Source organism: Lingula anatina, chromosome 6, assembly GCF_051362555.1.
Source record: "Lingula anatina isolate TDL-2025a chromosome 6, LinAna3.0, whole genome shotgun sequence".
NCBI classification, from domain to species: Eukaryota; Metazoa; Brachiopoda; class Lingulata; order Lingulida; family Lingulidae; genus Lingula; species Lingula anatina.
This window is the reverse complement of record NC_141772.1, coordinates 1,717,449-1,740,492: the sequence shown is the minus strand read 5'-3', so window position 1 is coordinate 1,740,492 and position 23,044 is coordinate 1,717,449. Positions and strand designations below refer to the sequence as shown.

At 36.5% G+C, this 23,044-nt stretch overlaps 3 protein-coding genes across 4 annotated transcripts; 2 read left to right on the top strand and 1 right to left on the bottom strand.

Moving 5' to 3' along the window:
- Positions 1-333: 333 nt before the first annotated feature.
- On the top strand, positions 334-7,240 carry LOC112042605 (uncharacterized). Of its 2 annotated transcripts, XM_087015456.1 has the most exons (9): positions 337-629; positions 2,215-2,544; positions 3,077-3,268; positions 3,712-3,903; positions 4,407-4,598; positions 5,042-5,233; positions 5,737-5,928; positions 6,360-6,551; positions 6,984-7,240. In XM_087015456.1, the coding sequence occupies exons 1-9, from the start codon at positions 557-559 to the stop codon at positions 7,193-7,195; spliced, it is 1,767 nt and encodes a 588-aa protein (XP_086871582.1). In that variant the 5' UTR covers positions 337-556; the 3' UTR covers positions 7,196-7,240. The 2 variants fall into 2 exon arrangements, with proteins under 2 accessions (XP_086871583.1, XP_086871582.1); XM_087015457.1 differs by lacking the exon at positions 3,077-3,268 and having other exon boundaries at positions 334-629.
- A 408-nt stretch (positions 7,241-7,648) lies between these two features.
- On the top strand, positions 7,649-14,627 carry LOC106157260 (uncharacterized). The gene is made up of 4 exons (XM_087015458.1): positions 7,649-7,858; positions 8,304-8,495; positions 13,218-13,550; positions 13,851-14,627. Exons 1-4 carry the CDS (start codon positions 7,816-7,818, stop codon positions 13,913-13,915), a joined length of 633 nt encoding a protein of 210 aa, XP_086871584.1. The 5' UTR covers positions 7,649-7,815; the 3' UTR covers positions 13,916-14,627.
- Positions 14,628-17,027: 2,400 nt separating this feature from the next.
- Positions 17,028-21,821, bottom strand: LOC106169162 (ras-like GTP-binding protein Rho1). The gene is made up of 3 exons (XM_024077405.2): positions 21,382-21,821; positions 20,670-20,839; positions 17,028-20,438 (listed from the first exon to the last, which is right to left on the bottom strand). The coding sequence occupies exons 1-3, from the start codon at positions 21,416-21,418 to the stop codon at positions 20,019-20,021; spliced, it is 627 nt and encodes a 208-aa protein (XP_023933173.2). The 5' UTR covers positions 21,419-21,821; the 3' UTR covers positions 17,028-20,018.
- Between the last annotated feature and the right edge of the window lie 1,223 nt (positions 21,822-23,044).

The following is a 23,044-nucleotide window of genomic DNA, read 5'->3' as shown; positions in this document are numbered from 1 at the left end:
TCTCTCGAATGTCCAATACAGAAGACGATGAGTAGTTGTAACTGACTTATCTCACGGCTGCCGCTTCGAACAATAGGATAATTGCACTGACTTGTATTTCGCTCGGAACGCACCGATGCGTATTAAAATGACCGAATTACAGGCCAGCGTGTTAGTGAAAAACGAATGTAATTATCCTATTCTTCGAAGCGCCGATCGCGGAAAATATATACACATTCCTGCCCCCCCCCCCCCCCCCCCCCCATTAAAAAAATTCTTGAGCACTGAGCAAAGTTACCAAGGCCACAGATTTTTTTCTCTAGATGTTCACAGATATGTCTTAGGCTTTTTTATAACACGACTCTCGCGCCAAATGAAAAATGCACATATTTAACCTGCGGCCCTGGTAGGGGATAGAACAACTGTGCCTCCCCTAGAAAACGATCAGTTAAAACTTGTCAACCAAGAAATGCTCTATAAAAAGGAAGCCGAAAAGGTTTCAGTTCATTGAGCGTTTCATCGGACCCACATACTGCCGTAGTCACTGATAACCTGTCGCCCGGACTACCGTTTGAAGATGAAGATGTACAGGACAATGCTCCTTTGTCTGATTTTGGTTTTGGTTGCACTGTATGCGGTCGCCAATATTCGTAAGTGCTAAATTATGACATTAATAATTCACCATCAAGTATTTTAAAGATAGATGTTTTTGTTTTTTTTTTCAAATTACCATGACTGGTCAAACTTTATTTGATCGGTCCCTGTTTCATCTGCATTATGCTATAAAGTAACTCACTTCTCTCGGACCGTCTTTCGTTTTGAACGGTGTTCCAGTTAGCCAAACATTTTGCTTAGTTTTGTTACTTTCACGTTCACAAAAGATGCATTACACGGCAGAACAATAGCTTCATTCGACAAAGGACGCATTCAGAACTGGAGATCAGAGGATCTACTGATCCACAGATCAAATATGGCAGACCCTACATGAAAGAAGAGCCGTGGGTTGGCTTGCATGATGGTACGATGCATATCTCGATGCAATGGCGTCAAGCGAGATCAATTATGAGAAATCAGCCTTAAAAATCGCGTCAAGATAAAAACCAATCCACCAAAGAGCACGATTTAGTAAAATAGTCATGTTCATTTACGATAAAATGGTAACGTTAATTTTACTTACAAGTGAATATGAAATATCCGAATCAAGAGAGAATGTTCAAGTTAAGTTTTGTAAAAGATGATTGATGGTATCGGATAATGCAAGCACACAAGCAGTTCTTAGGGAATGTGGTCGTTACCCTCTATACATAGATTATCATGTCAAATGTATTAGGTATTGGTTCAAGCTTTTGTGTATGGACGACGGTAGGCTACTGAAATCATGCTACAAGTTACTGTTTGACTTAGATAGTAGTGGGAGGCAAACATGGGCGAGTGACATCAAACATCTTTTATATTCATATGGATTTGGAGTAGTATGGGAAAACCAAGGATGTGGAAATGTGAAACTTTTTTCAGAACAGTTAAGACAACGATTAATGGATATAAGCAGGTAGAATTGGTATTCCTTAGTACGCGAATCAGGCAAGCTGAGGACCTACAGCTCATTTGAACTAGATTTGGTATTTGAGGAATACTTATCTTTTGTGTCCATAGGAGAGCATAGAAGGGCCTACTGCAAGTTCAGAATATCAAACCACAAATTACAGGTTGAGAAGGGTCGTTATGCCAGTGCAGATGGGGAAAATAGAGTATGTACTACATGCCTTTCTGATGGCATAACAATTATTGAGAATGAGGAATACGTGTTAATGTCATGTAGTTTATATAACGGTCTGAGGGAACGCTTTATACCCGAGATTACAACATTGTCACTAGCGACTGCTCTGTCATCACATAATGTTGACTTTATAAAAAGACTTGCGGCCTTCATATATCATGCTGAGAAATTAAGAGATGTTTTTTTAGATAAGTGATTTGTGTCGTTTATGATATATATTCTTTTGTAGTCAGCTCAGTATTATCATAAATAGAACTCAGTTGATGTACTCTTGGCCTGTAGGCCTGAAATACAGTGAAATAAACAACATTCTGAATTTGGACATTATGGCATGCTTTTTATACCTTGTAATAATTTAAATACGTTTTTGTTCAATGCAGGCATTTCGTCCAATCAGACAAAAAATGATATAGGTGTAAGTTGTTTTACTTTTCGTAAAATCTTAAATTTACATTTAGGGCATACAAGGCACAGCCGTTTCTGCATAACCCGAGCATGTCCTGGGCATCCACGCAAACACGGCGGCCGGCACGCTAAGCCATCGCACCTCGCCTTCTCACGTATACGCTGCCAGGAGTGCGGCAGTCGAGGCAAGGGGTGTAAAAAACCTTCGCCAAGACCCGTGTGTGGGGAGAACTCCAAGTGCTGTAGGGTTAGAAGACACTCGATCTACTGCAAGAATAATATCATTGAAAAAAGTTTACCTTGCCCGCATAAATGGTCCTGTGTGTGTAATGAGGGATACAGGTTGAACATCTCTGATCCAGGTTCCAAAAGTTGCGTTCCAGGTGAGAAATGGTACTTATAGACTTTATTGCAGCGGTACGGTAATTAGTATAAGTAACAAGGGGAAACAGAAGGGGTTGAAGCCGAGATACATTTTACTGGTTCTGAAGTTTGATAAAAAGTTATGTGCTTGAATCCTGGAAGAGCAAAGAACACTTTTAAGATTTTGTTTAAATGATTTCAAAATGCTGTCGTCAGGGGGTCTGTGTTCTTTTTTACTCTTTTAATTCATGCAGGTGACTAATTTTTAAAACTTTTTAACTAATAAGAAAATAGAATAATATTTGTAATTATATATGGTTTGCGTACACGTGACATGTAGTACTTGACTGGTTGGAAAACAGGTGTTTTATACCAGTCGTCACAAGTCGCAGTGGGTGGAATTTGGCATTGCTGTGTACGGTACACTGCATCTCATGTGAGAAACATTAACACAAAAACATCAATTTGGCACAATGTTCTAAAATTTAATGGGTTCGAAAATATTGCTATAAAATTAGTCACGGGTTTTGTCTTCTGTTTCATAAATTGAAGTGAGGCCCTTAGTTGTGTGTGGTAATAATACCAGATGCTGTGAGATAGTGGATAACAATACAGTGTCAAACTGTCAGAATACTACCAATGAAGAAGGTCAAAGTTTACCTTGTCCAGAACCTCTGGTCTGTGTGTGTGAAGAGGGATACATGTTCAACTCTTCTGATCCAGATCCACAAAATTGCATTCCAGGTGAGAACCCTCATTGTTGGTTAAAGGACTGCATGTTTTTACCTTTCAAGGAAGAATAAGGCATTCTTTATGATTTGTGTTTGTGGTTTCGATACTACCCTATTTAAACTTGTAAACATGTATATTTTGTGCAGATGACTTCAATATTAAACTTCATATCTTCTAGCATAATTTGTAAAAATAATATTTTTAATCATGGTTGGTAAATAAGTGACATGTGGCATTGTAATTTACCCTGGTTGGAAAATGGGTGTCGTATACCAGTTGTCACTTGCCGCAGTGGTTGGAATTTGGCAATGTTTTGTATGGCACACTGTATGTCATGTTTGAAGTACATGCAAACCCAGATACACAACGGACTTGCGCAATATTCTTAAATAAAAGAATTCATAAAATAATTTCCCTTTGTTAATAAGTTTCGTCTTCTGTTTCATAAATTGAAGTGAGGCCCCCAGTTGTGTGTGGTAATAATACCAGATGCTGTGAGGTAGTTGATAACAATACAGTGCCAAACTGCCAGAATACTACCAATGAAGAAGGTCAAAGTTTACCTTGTCCAGAACCTCGGGTCTGTGTGTGTGAAGAGGGATACATGTTCAACTCTTCTGATCCAGATCCACAAAATTGCGTTCCAGGTAAGAACTGGCAGTTAAACTTTATTGCATGGGTGCAGTACCATTACCACCATTAGGAAAGAGGGGGGGGGGGGTTGAAGTCGACATATTGGTTCTGAGGTTCAATGGAAAGTTTTTACTTCATACTTTTCTTCTCAAATATTGGTCCTTGAATAAATTATAACTCGACATAAAAACTGTGCTTAAAAACCCATTTGATGTTATGTTTGTTTTTATCAATTCAACTAAGCGTAAGGAATTATTTATGATTTTAAGGTTGTGATTTTAATACACTCGTCAGGGGCTCAGTGTTGTTATTTTAAAATCTTTCTATTCTTTTTGAATTTTGTATGTATTTTGTGCAGGGAATGCTGTATATGGTACACTGTATCTCATGTTAGAAGTATAAACAAATGAACTCAATAAATTTGCCACAGTGTTCTAAATTTAATGAGTTCTAAAATAATGTTCTAAATTCATTTCCTTGTGTTGACAAGTTTTGACTTCTGTTTCATAAATTGAAGTGAGGCCCTTAGTTGTGTGTGGTAATAATACCAGATGCTGTGAGATAGTGGATAACAGTACAGTGCCAAACTGCCAGAATACTACCAATGAAGAAGGTCAAAGTTTACCTTGTCCAGAACCTCTGGTCTGTGTGTGTGAAGAGGGATACATGTTCAACTCTTCTGATCCAGATCCACAAAATTGCATTCCAGGTGAGAACCCTCATTGTTGGTTAAAGGACTGCATGTTTTTACCTTTCATGGAAGAATAAGGCATTCTTTATGATTTGTGTTTGTGGTTTCGATACTACCCTATTTAAACTTGTAAACATGTATATTTTGTGCAGATGACTTCAATATTAAACTTCATATCTTCTAGCATAATTTGTAGAAATAATATTCTTAATCATGGTTGGTAAATAAGTGACATGTGGCATTGTAATTTACCCTGGTTGGAAAATGGGTGTCGTATACCAGTTGTCACTTGCCGCAGTGGTTGGAATTTGGCAATGTTTTGTATGGCACACTGTATGTCATGTTTGAAGTACATGCAAACCCAGATACACAATGGACTTGCGCAATATTCTTAAATAAAAGAATTCATAAAATAATTTCCCTTTGTTAATAAGTTTCATCTTCTGTTTCATAAATTGAAGTGAGGCCCCCAGTTGTGTGTGGTAATAATACCAGATGCTGTGAGGTAGTGAATAACAGTTCAGTGTCAAACTGCCAGAATACTACCAATGAAGAAGGTCAAAGTTTACCTTGTCCAGAACCTCGGGTCTGTGTGTGTGAAGAGGGATACATGTTCAACTCTTCTGATCCAGATCCACAAAATTGCGTTCCAGGTAAGAACTGGCAGTTAAACTTTATTGCATGGGTGCAGTACCATTACCACCATTAGGAAAGAGGGGGGGGGGGGTTGAAGTCGACATATTGGTTCTGAAGTTCGATGGAATGTTTTTACTTCATACTTTTCTTCTCAAATATTGGTCCTTGAATAAATTATAACTCGACATAAAAACTGTTCTTAAAAACCCATTTGATGTTATGTTTGTTTTTATCAATTCAACTAAGCGTAAGGAATTCTTTATGATTTTAAGGTTGTGATTTTAATACACTCGTCAGGGGCTCAGTGTTGTTATTTTAAAATCTTTCTATTCTTTTTGAATTTTGCATGTATTTTGTGCAGGGAATGCTGTGTATGGTACACTGTATCTCATGTTAGAAGTATAAACAAATGAACTCAATAAATTTGCCACAGTGTTCTAAATTTAATGAGTTCTAAAATAATGTTCTAAATTCATTTCCTTGTGTTGACAAGTTTTGACTTCTGTTTCATAAATTGAAGTGAGGCCCCCAGTTATGTGTGGTAATAATACCAGATGCTGTGAGATAGTGGATAACAGTACAGTGTCAAACTGCCAGAATACTACCAATGAAGAAGGCCAAAGTTTACCTTGTCCAGAACCTCGGGTCTGTGTGTGTGAAGAGGGATACATGTTCAACTCTTCTGATCTAGATCCACAAAATTGCGTTCCAGGTGAGAACTCCCATTGTTGGCTAAAGTCCTGTGTTTTTTTTTACCTTTTCAAGGAAGAGTAAGGCACTCTCAATGATTTGTTTTTGTTGGTTCGATACTACCCTATTTAAACTTGAAAACATGTATATGTTGTGCAGATGATTTCATTATTAATCTTTAGATCTTATAACAGAATGTCGAAATAAAAATTTTAATCATGGTTTACGTAAGGGTGACATGTAGCTTTGTAATTTACACTGGTTGGAAAATGTCGGATGACATCCTTGTCAAAGAGGGTGAAATTTAGCAATGTTTTATATGGCACACTGTACCTCGTCTTAGAAGGACACACACAGAAATGCAATGATCATGACATAATGTTTCAAAATGAAATCTATATAAATTCATTTCCCTGTGTTGACAAGTTTTGTCTTTTGTTTCATAAATTGAAGTGAGGCCCCCAGTTTTGTGTGGTAATAATACCAGATGCTGTGAGATAGTGGATAACAGTACAGTGTCAAACTGCCAGAATACTACCAATGAAGAAGGCCAAAGTTTACCTTGTCCAGAACCTCGGGTCTGTGTGTGTGAAGAGGGATACATGTTCAACTCTTCTGATCTAGATCCACAAAATTGCGTTCCAGGTGAGAACTCCCATTGTTGGCTAAAGTCCTGTGTTTTTTTTTTACCTTTTCAAGGAAGAGTAAGGCACTCTCAATGATTTGTTTTTGTTGGTTCGATACTACCCTATTTAAACTTGAAAACATGTATATGTTGTACAGATGATTTCATTATTAATCTTTAGATTTTATAACAGAATGTCGAAATAAAAATTTTAATCATGGTTTACGTAAGGGTGACATGTAGCTTTGTAATTTACACTGGTTGGAAAATGTCGGATGACATCCTTGTCAAAGAGGGTGAAATTTAGCAATGTTTTATATGGCACACTGTACCTCGTCTTAGAAGGACACACACAGAAATGCAATGATCATGACATAATGTTTCAAAATGAAATCTATATAAATTCATTTCCCTGTGTTGACAAGTTTTGTCTTTTGTTTCATAAATTGAAGTGAGGCCCCCAGTTTTGTGTGGTAATAATACCAGATGCTGTGAGATAGTGGATAACAGTACGCTGTCAAACTGCCAGAATACTACCAATGAAGAAGGCCAAAGTTTACCTTGTCCAGAACCTCTGGTCTGTGTGTGTGAAGAGGGATACATGTTCAACTCTTCTGATCCAGATCCACAAAATTGCGTTCCAGGTGAGAACTGGCAGTTATAGATTTTATTGCGTGGGTGCGGTACCATTACCACCATTAAGAAAAAGGGGGGGGGGTTGAAGTCGACATATTGGTTCTGAAGTTTGATGAAAAGTTAGTACTTCATACTTTTCTTTTTAAACATTGGTCCTTGAATAAATTATAACTCGACATAAAAAACCCATTTGATGTTATGTTTGTTTTTATCAATTCAACTTAGAGTAAGGAATTCTTTGTGATTTTACGGTTGTAATTTTAATACCCTCGTCAGGGGCTCAGTGTTGTTGTTTTTAAATCTTTCAATTCTAGTTGAATTTTGTATGTATTTTGTGCAGGGAATGCTGCGTATGATACTCTGTATCTCATGTTAGAAGTATAAACCCACGAACACAATAAATTTGCCACAGTGTTCTAAATTTAATGAGTTCTAAAATAACGTTCTAAATTCATTTCCCTGTGTTCACGAGTCTTGACTTCTGTTTCATTAATTGAAGTGAGGCCCCCAGTTGTGTGTGGTAATAATACCAGATGCTGTGAGGTAGTGAATAACAGTTCAGTGTCAAACTGTCAGAATACTACCAATGAAGAAGGTCAAAGTTTACCTTGTCCAGAACCTCGGGTCTGTGTTTGTGGTGAGGGATTCATGTTCAACTCTTCTGATCCAGATCCACAAAATTGCGTTCCAGGTGAGAACTCCCATTGTTGGTTAAACTTCTGCTTTTTTTCCTTTTCACGGAAGAGTAAGACACTCTCAGTGATTTTGTTCATGATTTTAATACTATCGCACTTAAACCTGTACACATGTGTATATTGTACATATGACTTCACTATTAAACTTTAGATCTTATAACAATATATAGAAAATAATATTTTTTAATCATGGTTTGTATATAAGTACAAGTGACATGTAGCATTGTAATTTACACTGGTTGGAAAACAAGTGTTGTATACCAGTCATCACACAACGCAGTGGGTGGAATTTGGCATTACTCTTTATGGCACACTGTATCCCATGTTAGAAGTATAAGTACATATAAGCATGAATTTGCCACAATGTCCTAAAATTAATGAGTTCTAAAATAATGTTCTAAAATTATTCATGAGTTTTGTCTTTTGTTTCATATATTGAAGTGAGGCCCCCAGTTGTGTGTGGTAATAATACCAGATGTTGTGAGATAGTGGATAACAATACAGTGTCAAACTGTCAGAATACTACCAATGAAGAAGGTCAAAGTTTACCTTGTCCAGAACCTCGGGTCTGTGTTTGTGAAGAGGGATACATGTTCAACTCTTCTGATCCAGATCCACAAAATTGCGTTCCAGGTGAGAACTGGTAGTTATAGGCTTTATTGCATTGGTGCAGTACTGCATTGTGTATTTGTACCATTACGAAAGGGGGAGGGGGTTTGAGGTTGAGATATTAGTTCTAAAGTTAGAAGGAAACTTAGTCTTTATACTTTTCTTTTCAAATTGTGTTACCATTTGAAGGAAACCTTATGGACTCCTTTTTGTTTTGTTCTGATTTCAACATAATCGAGGGAGTTAATAAACCCAAGGCCACACTTTTTTAATTTTATGGATGACATCCTGCGCGCGCACGGATTTTCGCCCGTTCTCCAAAAAAAAAAAAAAAAAGCCCCCCCCCAGCCCCCAACGAAGTCGGTTGTCGCAAACGTCGTTATTGAATTTGCAAGGAAAGAGCTTTCTGCGCATGCGTATTTTTGCCACGTGGAAATGCGGCCACTTTGCTGTCAAATTCATCTCTAGGATTACTTTCAAATTACACAACAACAGAAGTCATAAAGAGAACGGGCGCCATCGTTTTGGATTGGTATGCCATTGATATTGGGCATGGAGATATAACCTTTTTACAATTGTGCGAAAGGCTGGCGGCGGCCGAAACATTTCTGTGACATTCTGTACAAAGCAGCACATTAATACCAGGTTTTCTGTACATAGCGAAAAAAGGGTCGACAAAGGCGTCGAGGTATTTGGTGGGCTGAAGGTCGGACAGGCCACCTGACAGTTTAGCTGCTTCGTGTGAGTTGAAGTTGACAAAATGTCGTCGTCCGAAATGACTTTTAATAGATTTGGTAGTATTAAGCATATCTTTGCATCATTTTTTAAACAGTTCTGTGAAGTGTTCAAAATGCTTTAAAATTCTGAGAATACAAATAAAGACATACTGTTTGATTGATATTTGTTTTATTGATTGTTGTACCAAATGAATGCATGAAATAACCTTAAATAGATTTGGTAATATGAAGTATATCAATTCATGACTTTTTTTTTACATTTCTACGAAGTATTCACAATGCTTTAATATTTTGAGAGCATGGATAAAGACATATTGTTAGTTTGATACGTGTTTATGTGGTTAAATTTGTGTTTCCAGCTGTGTACTGACAGCATTCCTTTACTTAAGCAGTTTTTTTTTTTTTTTTGGACTGTTTTTTTTTTTTTCGCCCTCTCGCACCGATTTTGGGGTACCCAGAGGATGTCATCCATAAAAATAAAAAAGTGTGGCCCAATCGTATTTAACTGCTCCACTCCCTCACATAGTTATCTATGAACATCTGTGTTAAAGTTGGGTTCCGTGAAAACCTTTTTCTTTAGGTAATTCAGCATTAAATTCCACTATTTTGTCTTTTATTATATGGCTTCATTGATCGAATCACCTTAACTCTATTTTTAAAGGATAGCATACATTTGTCGCCGGAGTTGAAATGACGAAAATGTCAATGTTTAAATGATAATTGTTTGAATGATTATATATTCAAGTGGTACTCCATTGTATTTAATATTGCCTTTCTTTTTCCTCTAGAAATGCCGACATGTCGTAAGTATTACATCAAATATACATTTGATTTGCAAACATGTCCTCTCTACTGCTATCTTTCTATAGCCAGAAATAGAAAATAATTGGTAAAACTAGTTGGTTTTTATCATCGTTCGTCTAATGGGTTCGACAAAAAAGCAGTGGAGCGGGAAATTTTATTTGCTGTATAGAAATACTCAGTAGTCTACAGAGTTATATATTTTACTGTCAAAAGAATACAGTTCATTATTCATATCTATACCAACATATAAAATATATAAACATCTTTGGCAGAATATGCACATGATTGTGTGAATATTTTCGTGTACTTTTGCACATACATCTTTTCACGTTTTCAGCTGATACTGACCTACAATGTCGTAAGTATGATATCACATTTAACACAAAATTATTTAATACTAATTTTTCCTCAGTGTAGACAAACTTGTATGTGTGTTTATTTTTTGTTTTTTCTTAAAATGTATTTAGACTACATGCTGCCTCGTTTAACTGATTTTTAAATTAGTTAAGGTCTCAGATGTCTTATATATAATCTCAGGCACAGTGCATTTTCTATAGCCCACATACCAGTGTGCAAAAAAAGCACTACAAGCTAATTGCATGTAAGATATGTCTTTTAAAATTGAAAATAATTGTGGTAATGAATATTACCTTACGATTCACGTTATAGGATCATTAAAAAACGCAGTGAACAAAAAATTGTTGGTATGTATCTTAACATAAATTTATCGTCAGAAGTGGTGGCAGAAGTTGTAAAATATATTGATTACTTGTACCCACACTGGACAATAGAAGTGTCACCCCCTGAAACAGAGTAATCAAAGTTATAATGCCTGATCTACATATAATGCGACTAAATGAGTATAAAACTGCTGTACCATGGAATTGTTTTGTTGGTCTTTTTGTGAAATTTGATGTTAATAAAATGATACCAGGAGCACATCATTGCACAGTCATTTATCTCCCCCAAAGTATTGGTTCAGTAGGGGTGACACTCCTATTGTCCAGTATGTGTATATACAGTATATCATTAATGTACTTATCTACTATATTTCTTCTTATCAATTTTTTCAGCTATAAATTGTCGTAAGTATGGCATCTATTTTTTTACCTCAGTGTGTAGAAAGGGAAGTCAATAAAGCAGCAAAACTATCAAATGAACATACAATAATGCAAAAAAAATTTTTGACAGTTTTGATGCAATAATACATTATGCTTGACAACAAAGCATAGTCACCACCAATTTTTAATTTATCTAAGGCCACACTTTTTTATTTTTATGGATGACATCCTCTGGGTACCCCAAAATCGGTGCGAGAGGGCGAAAAAAAAAAACAGTCCAAAAAAAAAAAAAACTGCTTAAGTAAAGGAATGCTGTCAGTACACAGCTGGAAACACAAATTTAACCACAGAAACACGTATCAAACTAACAATATGTCTTTATCCATGCTCTCAAAATATTAAAGCATTGTGAATACTTCGTAGAAATGTAAAAAAAAGTCATGAATTGATATACTTCATATTACCAAATCTATTTAAGGTTATTTCATGCATTCATTTGGTACAACAATCAATAAAACAAATATCAATCAAACAGTATGTCTTTATTTGTATTCTCAGAATTTTAAAGCATTTTGAACACTTCACAGAACTGTTTAAAAAATGATGCAAAGATATGCTTAATACTACCAAATCTATTAAAAGTCATTTCGGACGACGACATTTTGTCAACTTCAACTCACACGAAGCAGCTAAACTGTCAGGTGGCCTGTCCGACCTTCAGCCCACCAAATACCTCGACGCCTTTGTCGACCCTTTTTTCGCTATGTACAGAAAACCTGGTATTAATGTGCTGCTTTGTACAGAATGTCACAGAAATGTTTCGGCCGCCGCCAGCCTTTCGCACAATTGTAAAAAGGTTATATCTCCATGCCCAATATCAATGGCATACCAATCCAAAACGATGGCGCCCGTTCTCTTTATGACTTCTGTTGTTGTGTAATTTGAAAGTAATCCTAGAGATGAATTTGACAGCAAAGTGGCCGCATTTCCACGTGGCAAAAATACGCATGCGCAGAAAGCTCTTTCCTTGCAAATTCAATAACGACGTTTGCGACAACCGACTTCGTTGGGGGCTGGGGGGGGGGCTTTTTTTTTTTTTTTTTGGAGAACGGGCGAAAATCCGTGCGCGCGCAGGATGTCATCCATAAAATTAAAAAAGTGTGGCCTAACGTGGACACTAAGAATATATAACTACCATAAGGCTTCATGCCAGTGGGAGTTCAAAGTCCAACATTTTTGCAAAAAAAAAAAAAAAAAAATGCATTTCTTCCAGAAATATAATGAAATTATAAATATATGGTTTTCCAACGTACTCAAGCTGTACTTCAGTTCTATGAAACTTTTCTGTATGTTTGAGAATCATAAGTAACAAAGTTTTCCTTTGTTGGACATTGAAGCATCGGTGCCCAAAACATGGTTTTCTTCGACTTTGATACAATATCATATAATGTTTACTTTCTTACTTACACCCCCTTTACACTAGACGGCGTCCTTTCTGCGTCCTTTGTGCGACCATGAAACTGGCATCGCCGTGGTTGTAGAATCAATACTCATTGATCTGCAAGTTGTTGGGAAGTTAAGTTTTTTTTTACTCTCGAACAGGGCCGTACTACGTACGGGACGCAGAAAGGACGCCGTCTAGTGTAAAAGGGGTTTTACTTACTTTCTCCTTACTTGCTATTTTTTTCCACCTTATGTTGGCCACCAGCGTGGGTTGGTCTATATATATATAGTATCCTAGCAAGGAAGTTATCCAGTTTTGTCTGGAAATGTTCCACTGTACACAATGTGTCCCTGTACACCAGGCACGGTGTGTCTGTACATAAAAAGCAATGTAATATCATGCTGTTTGGGGTCGTAAGCAGCTTAGTTTATGCTTTCCCTACTTTTTACTTACTGTATTTTTTGTATATTATGCCATTAATCTTTTAACATACTAGTATTAAACTTCATTATTTTTTTTAAATTATTATTATTATTATTTATTATTATTCGTATTGTTATTTCACTTTTAAGAACTTTAAGAGTCCAATTTCGGAAATTATATATTTGTGGTAGCTGCATAAATTATCATTATTATTGCAAAATATTGTGGCCAATGTGAAAGTCAAATGCCAGTTTAAAAATTATATTTACACTTACAGCGGACGTTCGAGAAGTCAGGTGTGACGGTACAACCTACACCTTCAGCAACCGCTATCGAGCTGCTGACGGTCTGGTACCGTTGCTATACAGCATCACTTACTCGGGGTGTAACAACATCAGTATATCCACATGCAATGCCACCAACTTCGACACGGTGGTGATTCTTTTTGGTTGTGATGCGACGCTTTATATTAAACCCGATGGACTTCAGAGATGCGGCATCCCCGGGTTTCACTTTTTGCTCATGAATGACGACAGTCCCGTTTGCTCCGGCTTAACCTCTCTGCTCCAGATCCCGCAAGGAGACCTACCCATTGGGGCGTATGTAATAGGTGTGTACTCGGAGCTCACTACCTTTGGCTTGTTTAATATATCTATCTCTTGTTAAAGATATGAGCAATACCAAAAACTGAACTGGAGGGATGATCTACTCGAGTCAAGCTGAGTTTCTAAAGACTACAATTTTCTTCTATAATTTAAATTTATTGACGAAGCCCAATTATGGAATACAGAAAATTGAAATGAAGATTATCCATGTATCTCTACATATACAAAAAAAAAAAAAAAAAAAAAAAAAGAACATGCAACATCCACCACGATCACAGTATGTACAAGAATGACGACTTTTTCAGCTGTGACTGGACCTCTCTGCTCCAGATCCTTAAGGGATGCCTATCCAATGGGACGTATGCAATAGGTGTGCACGGGTATAATGGCAACGAAGGGGCCTTCAAGGTCTCTATTTCTTGTTAAAGTTAAAGATTTGGGCAATACCAAAAACTGAACTGGAGGGATGATCTGCCCGAGCCTAGCTGTGTTGCTAAAGACTGCAGTTTTCTTCCAAAATGTTGTAAGTTTATTGACAAAGCCGAATGACAGAACAGAAAGTTGAAATGAAGATTATGCATGTATCTCTACATATACTGTGATAAACAATATATATTATCAAGTTGAATGAAATATCAACATGAAAAATAAATATTTCATTGTCCATAATTTATGCATTATTCGAAGAGAAAATAAGCGAGCAAGAATTCCCTAATACCTATAACTATTTCCAAACTGATTGATATTTGATATCTTTGTCAAAACTTACAGAGATAGTAATACAGGCCTTTAAAAAGCGTTTTTCGTTCATATTTTAAAAAATCATTTAAGTTGGGCATTTTTTTACCAATTACACCACAATGCATTTTGATAACATGAATGGCTTATGTTAGGAAACAAAATGAAATCAAAATCACAGTGGATTAAAGGTATGCCCACAGAGAAGAATAAGTTCCTTGTTAAATCGGATTATGAAAATAAAGTTGAGTAATATCAGGACTGAATACAACTAAAGATAGACTCTGACAATAATCAGTGAATCAAGTATGGAGAAATAAACGGCGAACTTGGATGTTGCTTCACTTAATACTTTTAAGAATTTATTTAAAAATATGCTTAATTGCTTATTACAGGAAAACGCGTCCTTCGGGAAGCCTCATAATGTAACTATTGATACGGTAGCACTTTGTTAAATTAATATGTAAGCACTTTCAGCCGTGCTGACTTGCTTAGATTATTCCTGAGTAATAATAAAAATAATTATTATTTCCGAACAACAGTTCAACACTCCTTTTTCGACACCGCCGCTCTTGCTACCGTCTCAAACAACTCTCGAATTCCTTCCCGCGTTTTTGCTGAACATTCCATATAAGAAAACGCATGTATCTTTTCCGCACTTTTTTGTCCCGCTTGCCAACCAATCGGTTGTTCGTGTAGAGTCCCTAGTTCACAAATAGTAAATTTGTCATTTCGTAAGTCCTTTTTATTTCCAACTAAAACAATGGGAACATCCGGGCATCGTTTGTTGATCTCTGGTGCCCATTTGTATGAGGCATTTTGAAAACTGCCGGGATCGTCAATTGAATAACACAGTAAAACAGCGTCCTTTTTGCTGCCTGAAAGGGAATGAAGCCTGGTGATGTCATCTAGCCCCGCTGGCTCTCGGAGGATAAGTTCAATCTGGAAGGAAGTTTTCAAAATCGGCATTTCTGATACAGAAGCAATAAGTTTTTAAAGTATTAAAAGTAAAACAAAAAGTTAAAAAAATATGATATAACAGTTAAAGATATAAATACCACACTCACAATTTACTTTCTCGATATTCACTCTTGAAAATGATAGGGTTTCGTGTGAGGGGGGGATTAACACAGAGATCATGTGGGTCCTGCATCAAATTTAAAACAGACGTTTTTCTTTATTATTCAAGTGTGGAACAAACAAAATAATGTAAGATTTTTGATATTGTTGATAATGAGAACGTGGGCTGAAATGATATGCAGCGCAACAAATAAAAAAATAATTACCATTTTGCCAACAATTTCTATGTATGAAATATAAAATGTAAAATTTTGAAATTTCTCGCTTTTATCAAGCGGATCCTGCATCAAGTTTAAAACAGACGTTTTTCTTTATTATTCAAGTGTGGAACAAACAAAATATATGTAAGATTTTTTGATATTGTTGATAATGAGAATGTGGGCTGAGACGATATGCAGCTCAACATTTAAACTGTCGTTTGTCCACATGAAAAAATAATAACCATTTTGCCATTAATTTCTATGTATGAAATATTACTCGTGGAAGGGACAGGAAGACGTTTTGTGGCGAAGTTGCCCTTTGTGAAAACGCTGACTAGACAAGATTTTCCACAACCCTCGTCTCCAAGAATGATTATTGTTTTGCGTGGCTGATGAGCTTTAGAAGACCTATCTGAAAATAAAAATGTATTCCACTTGCCGAATAATAGCATTTAACTCTCTCTCTCTCTCTCTCTCTCTGTCTGAGCAAATATTATCGCAAATAATTTATAATTCCTCTCGTATCCTCGCTAAGTCATCATTTTCCCATCTTTTATACTGCCCTCAGATAACACAAGAACAGTATTACATCAATAAAAATAGTGTTCAACGCGGAAACAACGTTAAACTGATCTGTAATAATCATTTAAAAATGTTACTTTGTATTTAGATATTTATTTTTAAAGGTAATAGTAAAATAATATCAAAAAATGAAAACGAGAGTTACTCCTCACCATTGTATAGACACGACCACAATCCCATCGTCGTGGTTCAAAAAACATATGTACCTGTTATTTACAATATTTATCTGTGATCTTTGTTGTGATTCTCTCGCGCTAGAAAATGACTAGCCGGGCGAACCACGCTCTTTTATAATGGAGGTCCGTAATGCTAAAAATAGCCTCACTGTGTGGTTTATTTATAGGGTAATGACTGGGTTAAGATTTTTTGGAAGATTGCTGTGCAAAGCCTTTGCACTATCATTATTTGCATATTAACATGTCAAATCTCTCTCTCTCTTTCTCTCTCTCTCTCTCATCAAATTGTAGATTATAAAAATTTTTTGAACTAAATAATAAAAAACAATTTTCGGCGATAGAGGTCGGCTGATTGTTGACACTGTTGTTACATTTTATCTGTTTTAACTTAAAATTAGCTTTTTTTAAATTTAATATTACACACGTATTTGAAAGTGTGGTTGGTATTTTTTCCTGTCTTAATTGGCTGTTAGCATTTTGTTTTGTTATTGTAAATAATGAATATATTTTCTAGTGTCGAAGCCACTAGCAACATAACGCTTTTTATAAAATGTTTTAATATTAATTTATACATCGTTTTAAAATTAATTATTCATCGCGGTTAATTTTACGAAATGATGTCGATGTACTGTATTTTTTTGGTGTCGTATTGTTTCTTATTTTACACATTTTCAGTCATGTTGCAATAGAAAATAAATATAAAGACAACTTTTTGCATTGGTTTATTTACATGTTAATTCTTCCATTTATGTATATATTTATTATAACAATATAGTAATCGAAGTAATAATTATTATTTTTAAATCTTATCAATATTATTGGCATTTGTGAAAATGGGGCTTTTCATTTTCCTTCCTTTATTTTCACCAGGACAGGGAATATACACATTAGTTGTGTAACGAACCATGAAGAGTGAAGGACTATCATAAAAACCCACAGCTCACTGACTGACGACTTTTTATCTACTCTCTATTTTCTTTCAAGGGGAGTGTGTTTCCCAACTCCCAACAACTATTAAATATATCATTACATTACCATGGGCTATGACACATCAATTTTACTGAAAGGTAGCGATGAAAAAAGTTGCTTGATTTTATCTAGCTTTAATTTGGTATACTTAAGGTTAAATTGCTAGTTCAGATGACAATTACTCCCACGAGTGATAATTTAGGTGACTCTAAAAACTGACCTTTACTTTGGTCAAGCCATTTAGGCTACTCCCTGACCGATAAATCACTTATTACTTATCTCGTTTATACAGACTTGACATTTAATATGGAATATTTTTTTCCAAGTCATTTTTCATCAGTTTTTTGCTATTTTGCTGACTGATAAATGAAAATAAGGATTAAATTCGTGTTTTAATAACTTTAAATTATCTCTTTGATGTCATGCTGACACCAGCTCATTGGTTGAATTCGACAGTGAGGCAAACAGAAATACATTGCCTATTCTATGTCATACGACATCCATTAAAAGAGATATTTTGGATCTCTATATTTTCAAAATTATCGTCTGTAAAAGAGTTATACGCTACACAATGGACCCTCATGTCAGTGTGTAGTCATAGTAACGGTCGCTGTTACGCCTGGCCTCTTCTGTCTGTTACCAGTGCTATCAAGCGGCAAGGCATTCCTTGGGAAAAGTTTTTAGAGTTCAATCTGGAATATTATTCCAGGCATCGGTCCAAAATTGTCCAATTTGGTCCAGTTTTGATGTAGGGCATGTAAGCAGTTGATTCGGCGAGTAATGGCTTACCCACATATTGTCTATGCGGTTCAAATGTCGCGATTTTGATGACCAGGGTAGCTGCTCATTCCCTTGGTTCTGTAAGTTATCTGCTATTAAAAGTGCTCTGTGTGAACCGGCAATCTGACCGTGCAACCTAAAATTGTTCCTAAGGTGCCCCCTATCAAATGATAGTCAAGTGGTTCCCAGATTATTCCTTTATTTGATCTGGTTCAGGTTTTCGTCAATGACTACCATTGGTGTTTTGGCACCAATGTGGTATCCACTCCAAATACTGACGCTGTCAATGACCCGTGTCACTTTACACGCGGTACATGCTTCGTCGTAGGCCTCTTCTGGATGTCTGTAAACTCTGTTTTGACTAGCTGGGAGGTACAGGTGAAATCTGACCTCAATAAAGAAAGCCACGCGGTTTCAGTGTTCTACCCAGAAACGGTCATGGCCCCCAATTTATTAGAGAAACAGACGACGATGTTTTGCTGTTTACAGTGGGTACCTCGCAGGTCATCTGGTATTCTAACCTGCTAAAACCAGTTTGGTGCTCGTTAAGGGCCTTGAAAAACGCATTGTGGTGGCAATTTACCCCTCGTTCTGAACAGACTGGGTGGCTTTTGTTTAGTTGCAGCTGCGTATCCCGAAAGACAGTGGGTCCTGAACCCTGGAGATAAGATTTCGATGCATTGGGTGTGACCTCTGTGTAGTTACATCAGTCTGGGTATTACTCTATAAAACTGTGCGGACCGTTCCGTTTGGCGCTGTAATCTGTCTGGTAGTGTCTGTCTTTTTCGCGCCATTCTGCCACAAATTTACAAATTTGTAAAGCACTCATTAGCTCATTTTACGCACTGCAAAACTGACCGCTTGCATGCAAAATTTCAAATTCTTCTATGGAATAGTTGCCGACATACGGATATTTTTTTGACAGAACCAAGATTTGCCTAAGCCAAGCATTGACCAGCCCAAAAGAACACTACCCAATTAAATCACCGCATTTTACATAATGTAGCAGCGCAACAGACATGGAAGTCAGTTAATTGGTAGCGACACACCTGACTACACACTTCTCCATTCACAAATCTTATATGAGATCGGTTTTTTTTTTAAAAAAGAACGAATTTTTACCTAGGCATACCTTCGAAACTGAAATATTCCATATTAAATGTCAAGTCTGTATTATAAAAAAAGTTGTAAAAAACATATAAGGCCCACGTCCGTAGACGGGGCGAGCTGGTGTGGGGTTAAAACCCGTCTTTTTGGCAAGAAAAGGTCCCCTCTGAATCAATACTTGATCTGAGTTCTACATGTATGTCATTTCTTATGCTGGGTCAACTGAGGGGAGGGAAAGGTCCAGTTTTCGGCAAAAAGAGACCCGGTTGCTGACAGCAGGCCTGTTGGTAGACATTATATTGTTATTCTTTGTTGCTGTCGTTTACTATGATGGAATGAAAGTGGGAGAGAGCGGTGGGAGAGAGGGTCGCCACTGGGCTATACTGTAAGGTTGTGATTATAGTAAAAAGAGAGATGCGCGCTTGCACATTTACTGACAAGACCTCGATAATAGTATCAATTTTATAGTTTAAGAGTCATATTCTTCACAGATGACGAGGGTCTGGAAACACCATTTATATGCCTTAAATATCGTTAAGAAAAATCGCGATTGTAATTCATCCAAAAAAAAACTGAAAGTTATCGAATGTCAAAACTTAACGGTTGGTTAACAACAAATATTTATTATGAAAGACACTTAATGTGTATAATTACAAAAAACAAAAAAAAAACAAAAAAAAAACACTGATGCCACATATAGCCTAATTGTACATGTATAGCAGAAGGTATTGCAGCATTACTTGAAATATATTTATTTTTTAATACCATGATTGTCTTTACTTTGCTTCTCTTTGCCCAGCATCACTCATGACAAATTTCTTTAGAACAGAGTGAAAAAAAATTAACATCTGCGATGGATCTTACGGCGTTTCCTTTTCAATAACGTCGCTCTCGTGGCAGTCTCAAATACGTCCCTAACGCCCTCTCGCGTTTTCGCCGAACACTCAAGAAAAGAAAAAGCACCAATTTTTGCCGCAGTGTCTTCCCCAGCCATGTAATCCACCGGTTTTTCGTTCAGTTTTGCCAGTTCAGTAATGATCTCTTCATCTTTTCTCAAGTCCTTTTTATTTGCCACTAGAACTACAGGAACATTGGGACAAAAATGGTTGATCTCCGGGGCCCATTTTTCGGCGATGTTGGCCAGGCTGTCGGGACTGTCGATGGAGTAACACATCAGTATGACGTCAGTATCGGGATAAGATAAGGGCCGTAAGCGGTCGTAATCTTCCTGCCCGGCAGTATCCCAAAGTGCCAACTCGATCTAAAATAACAAAATTAATTCTGATTAAAAACAGTAGGGACATATGAGAGAGAGAGAGACTCGATCTTAAATAACAAAATTAATGCAACTTAAAAATAGTAGAGATATATATGAGAGAGAGAGAGACAGACCGACCGACCTAAAATCAAATGAACGCTATATTTTACAAAAGACAATTTTAACTCTCAAGTTTTCAATTTAATTCTAAAAAATACTGCAAAAGAGACGCACCTGTTTTCCATCCACTTCTATGTCTGTTACGTAGTTCTCAAAGACGGTGGGAATATAGCTGAGGGTAAAGTCGTCCTGTGTAAACACGTTGAGCAGGCAGGATTTACCGCAGGCGCCATCCCCAACAATCACCAACTTCTTTCTCATAGGGTACGCCGTAGAATCTGCGTCTGAAAGGTGAGAGGGTAATTTATTCAACTGCAATTAAAAGAAGTCATCTTGATTTTCCAAAGCTCTCCGATAAAAAGTGATATCTCACCTAGCCCCATATAATCAGAAAGACTCCGTTGTCTTCTGTAACCACCTGAGTTTCGAGGTCATCTGAATCTATAGCTAACCCCTGTAACTTGAAGTCTCTTTCAATCTATCTACAGCGACACTCGGGGTGTTAGAAGCGAACAATATACTTCGATACCTTATTCTCCTTATTGGTTTTAATTAATTGGTTGAGATTTTGTAGGTAAGTTATTTCTTAAAACAAGTTATCGAACAAGTGTTTCGATTTAACAGTGTGTAAATCGAGTGTTTCAATTTAATAACCGGATAATTAGAGAGAACTGTGGCTTTAGAAAGTCACGGACAATTTATCGATTTATTTATCATTCAAGCAAATAAATAAACGACTGAAAAAGCATTACTGAATATTTTTTCTGCAATATATGACCACGTTTTATACTTTATTTACTGGTAAAGAGAAAAGGAATATACTCACCACATGAATTACCGCCTAGACATGCAAACAACCCCATTTGAATCTCCTGTCAAACAGTTTAATGAAAAAAAAATAATAAAAATATTGAACTAACAAACAACGTGTTTTCTGTTTCTAGATCCCTTCTTCACAGTTTGTGACGATAAAGTCTGACTTAATTGCCTATGTCCGGCAAAGACCCATGCTGCCAAGTTTTATAAGAGATTTCCTACTTACTAAAAATAGCCTCAAACAGCGAATGCTATTTTTAGAATTTTGAGTCACGTGTGTAGCCTATATCTTTCTTGGTATTGATTAGACCTCTATTGGGGTTTTATAGCACAAGGCCTGATGACGTAAGCTCACCAGTTTAGACTTTGCTATTTAACGCCTGGATATGTATTTAATTAATACTGAATTTCATTTTTGTCACAAACTATGCACCCAGTACATTCTAATGTAACGAATATGTATTAGGCCCTATAGCTAGCATATATATACGGCTATACTGCGACCAGGTCAAGATTCAGGATGTTAGGTGCAGTTGACCCGGTTAACAGGAAAAAGTTAACGTACGAGGCCTTGTATTTGGTCATATTTTAAGGATTAATCATTCAAGGCCTTCTCTGATGTGGGAGAATACTACTACTTTTAAATTAAAAAGGGGCATGTCTGAAAAAGTTGAGAATATTAGAATGCTGTGCTGCAGGGGGGGGGGGGGGGTCAGGAAGGTCTTGGTGTTTTCAACGTCTCCGGTATATATTTATCTCGTCATTGGTGAACATGAAGCACATTGAATAAAGTATTTTCATAAAATATTCTTTGTTTGCCACCCACCCTTCTCACCTCATCTGAGCAGAAAAAATGAAACGGCGTTTCTCAGGATGTGACAACTTATAAGAACGTTTTTTCATATGTTACCACTGTATATCTGTTGATTTAATTATTGGCCGTTTTATATTTGAAAATGTAGTGTGGTGATTTCATAACAGCAAACATGAAGCGAGTTGATTTATAGCAATACTGAGGCTTTTATTCTAAATACGTTATATTTGAAAGGGTGGGCGGGGTTGGTTTAACAGTTAGACTAAGTAGGATAGTCTACTGAAGATGTAAAAAGAGGTTAGGAGTTATATATCTAGCGGAAAAGTACCTTTAACATGATTCAACTGCGCTTTTTACTCTGAAGGGCAATTATAATTACAGAAAGATAATTCATAATTAGATAATTTTAATAAAATATTAAATTCAAATGTCTAAAATCCTCTACCCATTTCAACAACTATGCCAAAGTAGAAAATTAACCTAACATAAGTCTCTGTTGTAAAGCAGCCCTACAAGTGTATTAAAATATCACACGTGTACTTACTTCATTGCATTAAGTACAATGTAAGTGGTATCAATATTTCATATTATGTTATTTATTATTATCCTTATTGTATACATGTATATATACTACCCTTCGTAGTACCGGTGGATTAAAGAGCCAGCAAATGTCAAACTATGTACACATTTATAGCTCAATAAACATTATTATTATTATTATTATTATTATTATTATTATTATTATCATCATAAATTGCCAACAAATTGTGCCCAGGTCACTTGTAAACCCGCCCCTTTAATGCCCTCAATATATACGCAAGTTTTCCTACTCGCTCCCCCTCACCCCCCCCCCCTCTCC

Bases quoted from the DNA above. Each gene is read 5' to 3' on its own strand.
- LOC112042605 (XM_087015456.1), top strand. From the start codon at position 557: ATGAAGATGTACAGGACAATGCTCCTTTGTCTGATTTTGGTTTTGGTT. The intron at 3,904-4,406 runs GTAAGAACTGGC...CATAAATTGAAG, and splicing joins TCCACAAAATTGCGTTCCAG to TGAGGCCCTTAGTTGTGTGT. The intron at 4,599-5,041 runs GTGAGAACCCTC...CATAAATTGAAG, and splicing joins TCCACAAAATTGCATTCCAG to TGAGGCCCCCAGTTGTGTGT.
- LOC106157260 (XM_087015458.1), top strand. From the start codon at position 7,816: ATGTTCAACTCTTCTGATCCAGATCCACAAAATTGCGTTCCAG. The intron at 8,496-13,217 runs GTGAGAACTGGT...TTACACTTACAG, and splicing joins TCCACAAAATTGCGTTCCAG to CGGACGTTCGAGAAGTCAGG. The intron at 13,551-13,850 runs GTGTGTACTCGG...CGACTTTTTCAG, and splicing joins CATTGGGGCGTATGTAATAG to CTGTGACTGGACCTCTCTGC.
- LOC106169162 (XM_024077405.2), bottom strand. From the start codon at position 21,418: ATGGGGTTGTTTGCATGTCTAGGCGGTAATTCATGTG. The intron at 20,840-21,381 runs GTGAGTATATTC...CTCACCTTTCAG, and splicing joins TCTAGGCGGTAATTCATGTG to ACGCAGATTCTACGGCGTAC. The intron at 20,439-20,669 runs GTGCGTCTCTTT...TTGTTATTTTAG, and splicing joins TAGAAGTGGATGGAAAACAG to ATCGAGTTGGCACTTTGGGA.